At 39.1% G+C, this 16,395-nt stretch overlaps 1 protein-coding gene across 1 annotated transcript; it reads right to left on the minus strand.

Annotated features, from left to right (window-relative positions):
* Positions 1–3,074: 3,074 nt before the first annotated feature.
* Positions 3,075–13,817, minus strand: prpf19 (pre-mRNA processing factor 19). Its single transcript, XM_036569315.1, has 16 exons — positions 13,619–13,817; positions 12,331–12,480; positions 12,139–12,215; positions 10,941–11,082; positions 10,626–10,699; positions 10,439–10,504; positions 9,237–9,278; positions 9,067–9,141; positions 8,863–8,938; positions 7,423–7,532; positions 6,641–6,796; positions 5,828–5,897; positions 5,533–5,706; positions 5,365–5,447; positions 5,066–5,171; positions 3,075–3,686 (listed from the first exon to the last, which is right to left on the minus strand). Exons 1-16 carry the CDS (start codon positions 13,635–13,637, stop codon positions 3,589–3,591), a joined length of 1,518 nt encoding a protein of 505 aa, XP_036425208.1. The 5' UTR covers positions 13,638–13,817; the 3' UTR covers positions 3,075–3,588.
* Between the last annotated feature and the right edge of the window lie 2,578 nt (positions 13,818–16,395).

Raw genomic sequence — 16,395 nt, forward strand, 5'->3', positions numbered from 1 at the left:
GGTTTAACACAAAACTACAGTAAAGCAGTGTCTCAGACATCAGGCTGAGTATTCATAAACATTTCCTGTAATAACTTTCTGTGAGGGAGCCTTAAAATTCCTCAGACGTCTGGTTCCTATCAACACCACTGTGAACAATTCTGACAATGAAGCATTTCACACCAAACCACTCTGAATGATTTTGTTGACTTGTTAACCATTTAATGATACAAAAACTGGTGGAGTTCCCCTTTGAGTTGGTTCAGCGAGTTTAACCCTCAGAAACCCCAGCATTGACTCTGTTGGTATTTTCTTGGTATTTTCCCATTTTAAACTGTCTTTAGGGAGGTACCAACCATAAAACGCTTCAATACACATAAACAAGGTAGGGAGATTAAAAAAGGAGCTTTTTAAAGCTCTGTTTTATAACACTACACCATACTTCATCAAAATACTGTGTGTAAATATCACACGTGACGCTACTCAGCCAATCAGATCTGTGCAACACGATGAGCACTGAGACTCGAATGACTGATGCACACACAGGGGAGGGACGAGGCGAGGAACAGCAGTCAGAGAAGAAAGTGAGTCAGAGGGAAGTTATTTTACATGTCGTGCTCTAAAAAGAGAAAACTGACAATATTGTTGAAATATGACTGAATTGTACTTTATTTGATTTGATATTCAGTTGTTGACTGTATAAGATGTTGATGTAACTACTAGGCCACTTCAGTTTACAGTATATGGCACTGAATCATTATGCAAGTTAGACATTCTGATGTTCTGGACCTTCGCTTGAGGAAATTTTCTCTAACTGGACCTTATTGAATATTAATTAAATACCCCTGTTATATAGTATTATATAGCTGGCCTCCCATGCCAACTTTGGAAGATATTATTATTATTATTAATGAAACTATGCGCTATAAATATATGCATGTGAAACCATCAGAAAACACCTGATCCAACACATGAAGGGCTTTTGGTGTTGGGGTGGGGAGTAGTTGAAAATGTGGCCTTTGTGTTAATAATGCAAAAAGTTGTGAAAACCATGGTTGTGTATTAGCAACACTCACATAACTGAGACGTACATCGTTTATACAATTGTTGTAGTGATATGATACAGTTGTAACGATACAGTTTAGACTGTGGACTGTTGGGATATGGAGGTACATTTAGTTGACAGAGGGTCTCTGAGGTCTAAGGTTAATTACACACTCAGAACTTGTATAATCTCCATAGAACAGCACTGCCAACAGAATAAGATGCTCTAAGGTCACCATGCTCAATGCCAAGTGTCTACTGGAGGGGTACAAAGCCCCTCAATAGTGTTCTCTGGAACGATGGAGCTCCATCGAGTGCTTTTGAGATGAGTATGAGTGGCATTTGTGATCCAGAACTAACCATCCCACTTCAGTACCTGACCTCACTAGTGCTGGTGCTGCAAATATTGAAACTGACAAATTTCATTTTTTTTTTTATGAATTAAATGCCCATTTTGAATAGGATGCCAGCTACACATTCCAAAATATTGGGACGGGCATGTTTAGCACTGTGACGCATCACCATGTCTTTTAACACATTGTAAGTGTTTGGGAACTGAGGAGGCCAGGAGAACAGTTCAGGGTTTCCTTTGTTGTATTTTTCATGTCCTAATTCCCCAAATGTTTTCAGTGATGACAAGTCTGGCCAGTTTAGAACCCTAACTAAATTGTAAAATGTGATTTTACATTGTCCTGCTAAAATAATCAAGGCCTTACCTGAAAAAAGACATCATCTGTATGACGGCATGTTGCCAAAACCTGTTCATATATAGATATATCATTCAGCATTAATGGATGTGCAAGTCACCCATGCCATGTGCACTAATTCACCCCTATACCATCATAAATGCCAGCTTTTGAACTGTGTTTTGCACGATAACAAGCTGGGTGGTCTTTAGCCCAGCAGACGCAGTGTACGTGATTTTAAAAAGAATTTCAATTTTTGATTCTTTGAACCACAGGACATTTCTCCACATTGGGCCCAGAGTAGGTGGCAGTGTTTCTGGATCCTGTTTATATAAGGTTTCTTCTTTGCAGTGAAGACTTTTTAACTTGCATTTGTGGATGCAGCGAAACTGTTTACTGACAGTGCTCTTCTGAAGTGTTTCTGAGCCCATGCAGTGATTTCCACTACAGAATCGTGTCTGTTTTTAATGCGGAGCAGTCTGAGGGCCCGAAGATCACGAGCATCCAGTATTGGTTTTTGGCCTTGTCCCTTGCATACAGAGATTTCTCTGGATTCACTGAATCTTTTAATGATATTATGTACCCTAAATGATAAAATCTCCAAGTTCTTTGCTATTTTACGTTGAGAAAAGTTATTCTTGAATTGTTGCACTATTTTCCCGTGCAGTCTTTCTCAGAGTGGTGAACCCTCCCCATCTTTACTTCTGAAAGACTCAGCCTCTCTGAGGTTTTTTTTTTTAAGCATTAAACAACTTTACCAATCATATGTTGCCCTGTCCCAACATATTCAAATGCTGCTGACTTCAAATTCAAACATGCACATATTTTTCAGAAACCAATTTTTTCAAAATTTGTTTCAAATGGTTTCAGTATTTCCCAGTTTCAACATTTGATGTGTTGTCTTTATACCATTTTAAATTAAATACCGGGTTTAAGTGATTTGCATTGCATTATGTTTTCATTTTTGGCACGGTTTGACCAACTGCTAACCACTTTATTGTGGCATATTCTAGTACATACTGCAGATAATTATTCACCAGAACGCAGTGCTCAGAATGTACACTGAACAAAAATATTAAGCAATACTTTTCTAATGAAGAGATTTTACAGAAACCCTGCAAAAAAACATTAGCATCATTTCTACATTAGTATCTGGTGTGACCACCATCAAACTACTACAAAATGGGAGCAAAAGAACAGAAAAAAACAGAAGTCTGCTTTTATATTTTTGCTCAGTATTGCATGATTAAGGCACGTCATATCAAGTAAACCTCTGGTCCAATATGACTCACATTAGATTAATGGTATTAGAATACTACGTCAATTCAAGTGCACATCACGAAGTAGTCAGTCACAGTGCAAGAGCAGATTAAAAACAGCATTAAGTCTTTATTGAAATTAATTCGCACTGTGGTTTCAGTTCAGGACAGGGTATAAAAATGAGAGACTACCAACAGCAAGATCACTAAGCTACAAAGAAAACAGAAAAGGCAGCCCTACAAGTAAAAAAGCTGGGGAAAATATGGCTGAAATCAAAAGAGCAACACAAGAGCAAAATAATGAATATCCACTAAAAATATTTAAGCAGAAATCCACAATAGAGTAAATGGCCATGTGATAGATGACCAAATGGAAGAGAAGGTCTGCGTTTATGAAGTTCAGCTGTCACCACGAAATAATGTATACGTAAATGAATCAATCTTGTCTGTAATCACATACAGGCTGAGAAAAATGAGGAAATATTAGGGTCCTAACTTCTTCACATGAATGGGTTCTACTGCTCTTGGTTTCTTTCTTACCCACTAGAATGGCCTGTGGACTAGATTATTATTTCTATTCCTCTCTGTTCACTTCTCCTTTTTTCTTGCCTTCCTCTGCCCTACAGGCTATAGAACTTGAGGCTTCTATCCATTCCAGTGGAGGACAAGAACTGCGCATGCTCGCCAAACGCCACCCCCGTCACCAGACCACCGTGATCTACAGAAAGAGAGGTAGAGAACAGAAAGAAAGAAAAGGGAACACAGAAAACCCACCATGTGTCAATCTCTGCTCTTTGCTCAGACACCCAAGAATAACGTTGCAACATTTATATTTCAAGTATTCACTGTGAGGTAGTAATGCTATGACTAGTCTTCACAGTATAACGACAAGTTACTGGCTGTGTTTACACGCGAAGACATTTACCTATCCGATTGAATACATTCCGATTACAAATTAAGACTGAGGTGTTTATCCTCACTCTACTGAACAATCTGATGGAAAATCTTCGTCTACATGCGCACGGCAAGTAATCCGATCCAGAATGACGCTCATACGTAGAGAACCGTAATGTAGACGTTACCATGACAGCGAGTCCAGTCTGAGTGAGACGAGCAGCAGTGAGCAGCGCTTGTGTTTTTAATCACTTTAAAATGATGTCAGACTCAGGAAAACGTCCTTCACATGTCCTTATTAAAGAAGGCCGAGAGGAAGACGTCGTGTTCTGGGACACATAAGCTGGACGTCCGTCCCACCGCCGTCTTTTAAAGATCAGAGCATAAACTTCGTCTCCTCTGCAGACCAGTTTCTGCTCCGCCATGTTGAACGGTATAAACTTTCACTATGACGCGACGAACATGATCAGAACGGACTTAAACTTTCCGATAGGGAATGTAATCAGATACAGGCGTTTACACGGATATTATTCTTCTATTTAATGGATTATTTACAGGATTACCCACCTCAATCAGTCGGATAGGAACTGTATTCCGAATGGCCTCAATCGGACTAGTCTATTCTGATTGAGGTGTTTACATGGACATATTCTATTCCGATTTAGTTATTAGTCGGATTATTAACGGATTAACGTGGCTACTGTCAGATCTCATGAACATACCAAAACAATTAAGAAGCAAACTCTATATTTGACAAACACATGCAGTAAACAAAAAGAAAATACGTAAAAGCCTTTATACTGATTACATTAGTAATCAAATAATTTACTGATTATTTGGATGATTAATAAAGAAATCAATGGTGGAAAAGGCTGAAACATAAAAACGGACGTCAGCCTAAAAGATTCCAAAATACTTAACTGGAAAAAAGAACAATTAGAAAGCCTTTTAAAAGACTTCTATATTCTATAAAATATAAAAGGTGTCCATTAGGTTGTTTCTTATTGCGAGAGAGACCAATATGAGAATTTAGTAATATCATGATAAAAATTGCCAACTATTTTTTGCTGCTTCACTGAGGTAAGTGTCTCTCTCTCTCTCTCTCTCTCTCTCTGTTTTTTTTAATCAAACATAAGTGAGTAATTTTAACAGCCCTTAAAAAGATACAGATTATGTATATCATGATGGAACTGTTACACTCACCAGTGAAGTTGAGGACCTCAGACCACTGTTTGCAGATATAAACTCTGATATCAGATCCTCCAACAGCCAGGTAAGTTCCACTCTGGTCGAACACCAGAGACTTCACCTGCAGAAGAAGAGAAAGAAGAGAAACAGATCAATATTAAGCCATACATACTGGAACTAGTCCGAAATCATATTTACAATATGTATGATTATTACAAATTACACGAGACTCAGTTAAGTGTGCAAAAACACAGTAAACACACAGAACATGTACTGAACATGAACAAAACAGCCAAAAATACAAGATGACACACCTCATAATTATTGTCCAAAGTGATCGTCTTAAAGTTCTTCAGCTTTCTCAAATCCCACAGCTTCAGAGAGCTATCCTGAGCACCTACAAGACAAAGGGTGTGATTCCAACACAAAAAATAAAAAAGAAACAGGAGAAAGAAAGAAAGAGAAAACCACACATTATTTACCAGTAGCCAGGTAGTATCCGTTCTCAGAGAAGGCGATGGCAGTGACCGGGCCGGAGTGGCCAGGGAAGTTGGCCACATTGGTTCTCTCCTTCAGATCCCAGATCTTAATCTGAGAGTCCGCTGTACCGGTGCCGAAAATCAGCCCGTCAGGATGGAACTGAGCACAGGTCAGTGCTGTAGCCAGAGCGAAGAAAAAAAAGTTAAAAGTTAGACATATTAGTCAACAAGCTGAAGTGAGGAAGTAGTAACGTTCTTGTGAGTATAAAAGACTTTTGGCCGAGACAGAACTACGTACCACATCCTGCTGTCTCATCAGTGACTTTAGTGAGAACGCGGCCGGTTTGGATATCAGAAAAGGCCCAGTACTAGAAGACAAACACAGATCAAAACGTGAACTTTTTTGCTTTTTGTTGTCTTAAAAAAAACATACATCTCCATTTTCCTGTAAATGTATTTGAGCTCATTAACTAAGCTGATTTCAAAAATGTAAATAAGTAAACAACTTCTGTACATTAACCTTTTCAACTCTGAGACCACCGGTGGTTCCAAAACCCACTTCGTCATATTCTTCATAACTTTTATATTTCATAAGCTACATTCTAAAGGTGGGGGTCGTATGAGAGCTGTAACTGTCTTCTTTCCAGCCAAATAGATGGGTGATGTAATTTTAAACCCTTATAATAAAAGAAGCAGAATTTTTTTTTGTCTGCTGAAAGTCGACCCATTTTTCCACAAATCTGAGCTATAAACTAAACAGATGGCGTCTCTTCAGTGATCTGCTCTGTAAAAATTATTTTTATAAAATAATACAAAGAACATCTAAGATTTTTGGCTTTTGGCAGTAAATTATTAGCATATAGCAATATGTGTGATCATAAAACACATTGTCAATTTGAGGGGAACTTTTACCAAAAATGAATAAATAAATAAAATAAAAATTTACATTTATTTCATGCAGTTACTGAATAACTTGCCTTATGATTTGGTCATGTAAATTCAGATGCAAAAACCAAAATATACCCTGGAGAATAAGATTAAATAATCTCTTAGGACCAGCTAAGTGGCCATTTTAACAAGACTGTTTGTGTGGTCTGTGTGTAGATGTTACCTGGTCCTCGGATGAACTGAGCAGATAATCTCCAGTAGCATGGAGGGACAGGCCAGTAACTCCCGCCTCATGAGCTCTAACCACCTGAACACAGTTGCCCGCTGAGATGGACCAAACACGGATAGTGCTGTCTGGGGATGCCGAAAACACCACAGACTGCAAGGAGGTGAGACAAACTGAGATTAGCAAAAGGCACACAAGATCTGTAGGCCTGCGTATTATGGGTTAGGCAAGCAAGCAAGCAAAGTTTATTTATACAGCGCTTGTTACAACAGGTGTCACAAAGCAGCTTTACAGAAAAATCAGCATTACAGAAAAAGAAAATCCAAGCCCCCATGAGCGTCGCCAGTGGACACAGTGGCAAGGAAAAACTCCCTAAGAGCAGGAGGAAGAAACCTTGAGAGGAACCAAGACTCAGAAGGGGAACCCATCCTCCTCTGGTCGACACCGGATAGCAAACATTGTTAGTAGAAAGGCTAAAAGCTAACTCAAGAGACTGGCTGTTCCTTTAATATACGTCTCTAAAGTCTGCCTTGAAATTAAGTCTGACTACCTCAGACTGCAACTGACAACACAAAAGTAGGTCATCGGCTGACTGAAGCATTTTTATTTTCACTTGAAACATTACGAACATCCACGTCTCTGCAATTCAACTAAAGGGGTTAACCTTAATATGTTTCAGACTGTCTGTATGTTGCGTTGTGTGCTTATTCGTTGCATACCAGTATAAAGGTTATGACAAAAAAAGCCTTAGAAAGAATTTCAATTGGTATTCTGCTTACCTGGGACGGGTGGTATATGACGGAGGTGACCTTCTTTGTGTGGCCTTTGAGTGTGGCCACAATCTGCTCCTCTCGACGATCAAACACCACCACATTCTTATCCGCTCCACCTAAATAGAAAGAGAGCCAGTAAGAGTTCATGTATTATTGCAGTCATACACACTTTACAATAAGTATTCTTTTAGAGGATGGTTGTTATTAATGTGTCGAAGTCACATCTTACTTTGAAATGATTAACTAAGACAGGGCCTGAAATTCATTTTTCATAATAGGTAGGTGGGGGGGATACCCCCCTTAAATGTTTCACATAGGGGGGATTTATACACTTTGGGAGGGATACTACTTGTGAGTTTAACTATAGGTCTTACCTTGTCCCGCTCTTTGTGAAGGCTCTCTTTCACGAATTTAACCAGATGACCAAATTTTGAGTTAGCCAATTCATTTTCTACTATAAAGAAGTTTCAAGCAGCCCCTTTGTTTCCTCCTAACACTGCAACTGCACAGCTTCAACAGCATTAGCCATCACATTCTTTGCTGAATCTGCCTCATGCTTTCTTTTCCAGGCTACGGTATGAAAAACACCATCTGAGTGGCGCCTTAAAGGTGACGTTTTGTAACATGGGCTGGTAAAAGGCGCAGCACTGTACAGTTTACAAATCGAGCAGCTCATTTCACCGTCGTTAAGTTTGAGCCACGGAAATATTCTGAGCCTGTTAATCTGAAACTTGTCTTTGTGCTGCTGCTTCACCTCGCTAACGTTACTGTTACCTGACTGAGGATCCTGAGGATTCATATTGTTAATGCTGACATCGCTAGCACTGCTGTTTGGGCCATTTCGGGTTCCGGTGTTTTTTTCTAAGCGGGTTCCACTTCAGATTATGTAGATTTACGTTTTAGTCAGCGCTCCATGTGTGCAGGCCTTTAAGTCCATATCAATGAAACCCGTCTGTACATGTTAGCGAGAGGTGCTGTAGCAGCAGAGGGCGCTAATAAGCTCGTATATAGAGGAAGAGAGCGCCAAGTGTGTCAAGTTGTATGTGTCAGATTTGCAGCATTCAATCAAATAACGCGCAATACCTGCAATCCTGCAATGAAATTCAGGCCCTGTAATTATTCATATAATGTTTGGGGCAGCCATAAGGAAACCAGCCCTGTGACCGGAAGGTCGCCGGTTCGATCCCTTGTGCCTACAGTACATGACTGAAGTGCCCTTGAGCAAGGCACCTAACCCCCAACTGCTCCCCAGGTGCTGTGGATGGGGCTGCCCACTGCCCTGGGCAAGTGTGCTCACTGCCCCCTAGTGGGTGTGTTCACTAGTGTGTATGTGGTGTTTCACTGCACAGATGGGTTAAATGCTGAGGTGAATTTCCCCGTAGGAGGATTAACCAAGGGTAACTTAATATTATTCATTATTTAATTTTCACGTGTGTTTATTTATACCTGTGAGCACTTTGTTGGTGTCTGTCGGGCAGAGATCCAGAGCAAGGATTCCAGGTATACTGGCACTGTGAAGACCCTGAACAGAAGAGAATCAGAATCAACATTAATTAATAACCCAGAGCTGCAATACAGTGCTATACATTTACATCTTGCATGATCTGTCTGTCACACCCACACACACAGAAAAATGCCAGACTGACTCACAGCATGAGAGGCCACTTGGCGGTACTTGCTGAGATCCTCGGCTCTAACCAGCTCCTCTGGCACCGTTTTTCCCCTCTGTGAAACGAAAAAGACCATTTTGAAGCAGGATGTTTAAATAACACAACCTGATGTACCAATTCAAACATCTTTACAAACTATTACTTTATTACCTTCTTTCTCTCTGTGGTCAGGACAGTGGCCTTGTCTTGCAGCTGGAAAAGAAGGGAAAAGGTCACTCATTTACATCTATGAACAACATAAAGCAATCAACTTCATATACGTCAGCTGATCATGCAGAATCCAGTGGAAATTGTGGTTAAGGGTGCCGATATGGCAAAAATATAACTTAATGATACTTCAAGACATTTTAACCATACAAAATATGGATCATGAAGCCCTACGAGTGCCATGTTTAAAAAAAAATACTATCAGAAACTATAAATAGTGATTTTTATTCAAAGCTTTACATACTGCGCTGCGCTAAATTAACTTAAAAAGAGTAATTATAGGGTCTTTTTAATGAAATACGCTGTGGGTCTGTTTAAATACTGACCATATTCACAATCTGCTGAAAAGGCCAAAGGCTAACTCAGACTGGCCGTTCCTTTTATATATCGCTCTAAAGTCTGCCTTGAAAACACAGGTGACTACCTCAGACTACAACTGACAACAAAATGGGAGGTAATCGGCTGACTAATGCATTTTTATTTTTTGTACTTGAAACATTACAAAAATCACTGACTCTGCCATTCAGCTAAAGGGATTAACCATAGCATGTTTTAGACTGTACATAGCGTTATCTGCAAAAAGGGGTAATTATAGGGTCTTTTTAATGAAATATGCTGTTGGTCAGTTTTTTTAAACACTAACCATATTCACAATCGACTGAAAAAAGCACAGTGATGTAATTTGGTCTGTCACAATTAGTACACAATTGCCTAATCAGTTATTTGAGATGACAGCAATCATTTTTCAGAGTCGTTAAGATTTCACAATGTTATTACGCCACAAGCAAGCAAAATATGAATTGGGTTTGTTGGCTTGAGGTAAACAAATAAAAGCAGTAAATGCATTCATTAAGAAACATCATCAGACTTACTCCACTTAACTCTACACATAAGTCTGTGTAACTGCTGACAAAGTCATAGTGTAACATCAACAGTACGTCAGTACAGTGTTGGCTACTAAGTAAACATTGATAGGAAGCAAGATGGCTAATCAGCAAATATGCCCCTTTTCAGATTTGTACTTTAATAGCTGCATACAATAAACAAAAATAGACATATTGTTCATCACAGTGGTCATCAGATAATATTCACGATCATGACAGCCCCAGATGTAAAGTGACCCCTAATTGTGGTGAAGTACGTACCTTCTGTATGATCTCCGGAGTCATTCCCACCTGTTCACTGACCTCCATTGGCTCACCACCCGCACCCTGAGGAACACAAAGATTTAATCAATTCTTCACATGAACATACACATCTATTATATATCAGAATGTAGAAACACAGTCCAGTGTGTTCATATCTGCCACAGAAACTCCAAAAATCACTAACCACAGCAGCAGGCTGGGAGGCGGGAGCAGCCTGAGGAGCAACCAGTCCAGCTTGAGGTTTGAGTGTGGCCAAGGCTGTAGAGACAAGGAAAAAGTGTTAAAAACAGCAATGCAGAGTTTATGTTTATATATATAAAGACCACTTCAGCACAGTCCTAGCATCAGTGTGCTACTGCTTGTAGTGTGAAAAATGCACTGATTGAAAGTTTGTGGATGTTTATTATTACAGTAAAAAGTAAAGTGTACTTAAGCACACTGAATTCAGAAAATTTCTACCAGATAACCCTTTTAAGTTCAAAGGTACACAGGTACTTACCCTCTCTGGCAGCGGTGACCTCTTTGGTGAGACGAGCAATCACCCTGCAGGCAGCATCATGCTGGTAGAGTGCATGAGACAATTCCTGACGCGTTGTCTGCAGCTGCTGGCGCAGCGTGAAACTGTGCAACATCACGGCATCCTAAGACAGAGAATGTGTTAGTTTTTGGTTAATAAAGAAAAGACACAGAAATACAAAATATTCTGACATTTTTATCATATACAATCTACACAAACACACAGGCGTGATGCAATTTATAATTAGTAATTGCACCGTGTTCATCATGCCACAATAAAAAAAACAAACAGGCGGAATATCTTCAAGTGCAAAAGGACATCCTTTGCTATTCACAACACAGGCTTGTAATGTGAACTTAGCCTTAGTCACTTATTCAGATGCTAACATCATCAGTGACAAAACTAATCCTTTGAGGTTGGAAAAAAGTTCTAGTTGCTGGAACACAGCCAATCAATCGTTCTGATTGTTGCCATGCTGAAGTTAACCTCTTACTCTCCAGGGTTTATTTTGGTTTGTCCATCTGAATTCACATGACCAAATCGTAAGGCAAATTATTCAGTAACTGCATAAAATAATATGTATAGTATATTTTTATTTTATTTATTTTTTGTAAAAGCTCCCCTCAAATTAACAGAACGTGTTTTATGATTGTAAACATATTGCAATATGCTTACAATTTACTGCTGAAAGCCAAAAATCTTGGACACTCTTTGTATTATTTCATAAAAATAATTTTAACAGAGCAGATCACTGAAGAGACGCCATCTGTTTATAGTTTATAGCCCAGATTTGTGGAAAAATGGGTCAACTTTCAGTAGAGAAAAAAAATTAAGAGTTCAGCTTCTTTTATTATCAGGGTTTAAAATTACATCACCCATCTATTTGACTGGAAAGAAGACAGTTACAGCTCTCATACGACCTCCCAGCTTTAGAATGTAGCTTATGAAATATGAAATTTATGAAGAATATGACTAAGTGCATTTTGGAACCACTAGTGGTCTCAAGGAGTTAAAGAGGCAGAGGGCAGAGAAGAAAAAACTGATGCATTTTCACGATTTGAAGAAACGTATTTTAAACACATCACAGAATTAATGTGTCGTATTCTGATTAATTGCACAAATCAATTGTGCTTGGGGTGTAAAGGCCTTTACTCAGAAACACTGGAGATAAAAAACTCACCCACTCATCTTGCAGTGACTTCAGAATTGCAGGGATGCTGGTGGCAGAAGGCGGCTTAGGCCGAATTGGATGAGAGACTATATATCGACAAAAAACAAAAGGCAAAACAATTCAAAGTCATGACTTTTCACTTGTGAGCAAAAGTACTGAAGTCTTATTCATTGTTTCTATTTACTGAGACTGTACTCTTACCTTTGATATCAATGAGCTGCTCCTCAGACAGAGGCTGCCCGTTGATGGGGTCAGCTCCATTCTCGGCAATGTATTTTTCAATGAGACGGCGTTCAAACACTTGATTGGAGACTGGAGAGACACATGGGTGCTCCGGTACCTCGTTTGAGACTGAGAATGAGAGAGAAAAGAAATCTCTTTAAAAAGAAAAAGATGCAGAAGACAGATCCTTTAAAGAACAATTTATAAAGCAAAGTCTGGAGACGTTTATGAGGTTCTGATAACAAATACCAACAAGGCAACTTTTCTGAGAGCCTATTCATTAATTTAGGTCCAAAAGTGCATAAAGACTATTCACAATGACATCTGGACAACCTGTATTACCAACAGCAACAGATAACCTCATTACTCGATCGCTACCAGGATCTAGACTAGATCTAGATCTAAACTGCTTTGTCCATATCACCTCTGTCCCAATAACTTCCTTTCCTATCAGTGTCCTACTTCTGCCTGATCTGTAGCCCATGGGCTCACTACACATCACAGCAGGGCAGACTAGCATGTAGATCCACAAGGCAAAAAGAAGAAAAGTTTCACTCTCTATATCAGTGTTTCTCAGCCCTGGTCCTGGAGGCCCACTGTCCTACACATTTTAGTGCTTTTCCTGCTTTGACCCAATAATGGGCTGGTAATGAGCTGCTTAGCTGGATCAGGAGTTTTGGGAACAGATCCAGGACAGTGTGCCTCCAGAACCAGAGTCGGGACACACTGCTCCCCATGTATTTAGGAATCAAACCTTAATACAACAATACAAAAAACTCGAGCTGCTCTTCCTGATGGGACCATGGGTGAATAGACCGGGGCTCCACTGTTACAACCCCCTTTTCGGTGAAAAACGAAACCGTAAAAACAAACTAGATTTTCTAAATTTTAAGATGTTATGATTTGTAGTGGTATGCAGTGGTGCTAACACCACATATCTCACACTGAGGGTCGCGTACGGCCAAATCGCAACGCTTAGCGACTAAACGACCACTGTGAATGAGCTCAGTCAGACGGTAGCGCCATGCTGTTAGCCAGAGAGCTAACCAACTACACAGCTACAAGCCAAACAACCCAAAGGGGTCTAAACTGAGATTCATCACGCAGAACCGCTTATCTGAGTGTGTGAAAGTCTGCGCTGATGCGGGTTTGTGAGGTTCGCTGTGGTAAACGGTTCCAGTCTCCGCAGAGAATCGCTGTGCGTAACGCTGCGCTGCGCTAACAGCGCTAACTCGGTTAGCCGCCTCGGACAAACAACACGACTTACTCGCACAAACCAAAGACATGTTCGCTCCGCAGACGCGCCGCTGCCGGACTAACTCATGCACGGAGTCCCGGGAACAGAAACGGCCAAATGATCTGAAAAGCAAGACGGTTTTTTATTTATCGTGCGATCATAACATGACCACTTTCGGCACACGTTGAAAGTCGCTGCCGCTCAAAAGGCAGCGCGTTGCATTGTGGGATAGCAGGTCCTCCAAACGCTGCACCCACCCCCCCCGAAAAGAGGTCTGAAGAGAAAAAGTGCTTTATTAGCGTGTAAAGTGCATTAATAATGAAACTGTACGGATATTTTATTTTACATAAAATTTCATAATATTCATAATATTACGAGAAAAAATGTCGTAATATTTGGAGGATAAAAGTACGACGGCGTTTTAGGGCCACTGTTAATAAAAATAAAAATAGTAGACCGAGAAAAAAGTATTACTTTATTCTCGAAATAGTACGACTTTTTTCTCGAAATATTACGACTTTTTTCTCGAAATATTACGACTTTCTTCTCGAAATATTACGACTTTTTTCTCGAAATATTACGACTTTCTTCTCGAAATAGTGCGACTTTTTTCTCGAAATATTACGACTTTCTTCTCGAAATATTACGACTTTTTTCTCGAAATATTACGACTTTCTTCTCGAAATATTACGACTTTTTTCTCGAAATATTACGACTTTTTTCTCGAAATAGTACGACTTTATTCTCGAAATAGTACGACTTTTTTTCTCGAAATATTACGACTTTTTTCTAGAAATAGTACGACTTTTTTCTCGAAATATTACTTTTTTCTCGAAATAATACGACTTTATTCTCGAAATATTACGACTTTTTTCTCGAAATAATACGACCTTTTCTCGAAATATTATTTTTTTTCTCGAAATATTACGACTTTTTTCTCGAAATAGTACGATTTTTTTCTCGCAATAGTACGACTTTCTTCTCGAAATATTACGACTTTTTTCTCGCAATAGTACGACTTTTTTCTCGAAATATTACGACTTTTTTCTCGGAATATTACGACTTTTTCTCGAAATAGTACGACTTTTTTTCTCGAAATATTACGACTTTTTTCTCGAAATAGTACGACTTTATTCTCGAAATATTACTTTTTTCTCGAAATATTACGACTTTTTTCTCGAAATAGTACGACTTTTTTCTAGAAATAGTACGACTTTCTTCTCGAAATATTACGACTTTTTTCTCGCAATAGTACGACTTTTTTCTCGAAATATTACGACTTTTTTCTCGGAATATTACGACTTTTTCTCGAAATAGTACGACTTTTATTTATGCATACATTTATGTAGGGACAGGAATACCATTGAGGAAATCTCCTTCCAACATTCCTTCAGGCCTAAAATAAGTGAGTGATAGTTTTCAAAGCCAAAGGGCAAAAAGGGCATAAAACAAAGGCTCCTTCGAACTCTCTGTAAAGCAGGGTCGGTCGATACCACTCGTTTTCTTTTTGATCCGATATTAGTACTGATACTTTAGGGAAAAAGAACATAAAAACAGGAAATCTTTGTATTTCTAACACTAGAACTAGAGATACACCTGTGCCCACCGGCAGGCCCAGGTTTTATTACACACTTATATAACCTAAGAACAGCTCAGCCAGTTTGTATTTAAGTCCCTGTAGTTACTGAATTTTAAGCCTAAGTATGTAGTAAGCCTGGGATTTTAAAGGGTTAAAAAATAAATAAATAAGGGTGGCCATACTTAGGTTTTGAGTACATGCACATTTATAAAGTGTAGAAATTGGCACTACATCCACCTCAGTTAGCACTAACATTAATGTTCTGTTTGTAACCAGATACATTTTAATGGTGGGATACTATTCATTTTAGGATAGAAGTCCAGCCTCACCTGAATGATCTGCTCTTCCAAAGTATAAACGCCATCAAATGTCAGTTTAAAATCTTGCTCAAATCAATCATCTCATCAATGCTGATATTTTAGGGTGACCATACATCCTCTTTTTTTAGGACTAAAAACACGTCTAAATGGAATAAAATGTCTGGGACTTGGCTTTGCGTTCATGTTGACATGCTGGAAAAAAATCATAGATGGCGATGTCTAATAGTCATTAATGACATTTTGTGTTACCCCGATGGGTTGATATCACAGTGTAAAAGATTCTAATGGTTTAACAGGTGTTCTGGGACTGATTCCAGAGATTTGATGGTTTCCTAATTGGATCTGAAAGCACCCTACAAGAAACTAGTGGTCTCCAATGGTAACCACTAGGCCACTCAACCATCAGGTTTAATCTTGTTGGTTCTAATAATCTTTTTTCAGCAGGGTTTGTTTAAAATAAACTGACAAACTGTTTAGTAAAGTGAAATAACTTCATGATCTGCTGTTACAAAGCATTCACATTCATATGGCTGTATATGCCAGTGTAAATGTGTAAGTAAAAGTAGAGGGGGGGCAAAATCATTTTTATGTAAGGATAATTTCTCATAAGGAAGCATCAGGATCTAAAGTATTGATAATTCAGTGTGGGACCCATTTTTAATTTTTACCAAAGGAAACAATGATGCGACTTATTATTTCAACAGCAGAATCCTTGGCCTTTGCTCATTTTCTGTGAAGTACATATAAAATAACCCATTTTCAGTGTCTTCACTCTGTTCACCCCCCACACATTTATATTACACATGTGGTGTTGGGTGAACTCGCGGGAAGTAAAAGTGTGGAGGTGTTGTGTCCTTCACTCTGTTCTCCTCCTACATGGCCTGCTGTTAGTGTGTGTGTGTGAGGGT

This window comes from Colossoma macropomum, unplaced genomic scaffold, assembly GCF_904425465.1.
Source record: "Colossoma macropomum unplaced genomic scaffold, Colossoma_macropomum, whole genome shotgun sequence".
In the NCBI taxonomy this organism is placed as follows: domain Eukaryota; kingdom Metazoa; phylum Chordata; class Actinopteri; order Characiformes; family Serrasalmidae; genus Colossoma; species Colossoma macropomum.

Coding starts and splice junctions, on each gene's coding strand:
- prpf19 (XM_036569315.1), bottom strand. Junction 5,898..6,640: donor TCAGTTCATCCGAGGACCAG/GTAACATCTACA, acceptor TTTGTCTTCTAG/TACTGGGCCTTTTCTGATAT. Junction 5,172..5,364: donor CTTTGGACAATAATTATGAG/GTGTGTCATCTT, acceptor CTTCTTCTGCAG/GTGAAGTCTCTGGTGTTCGA.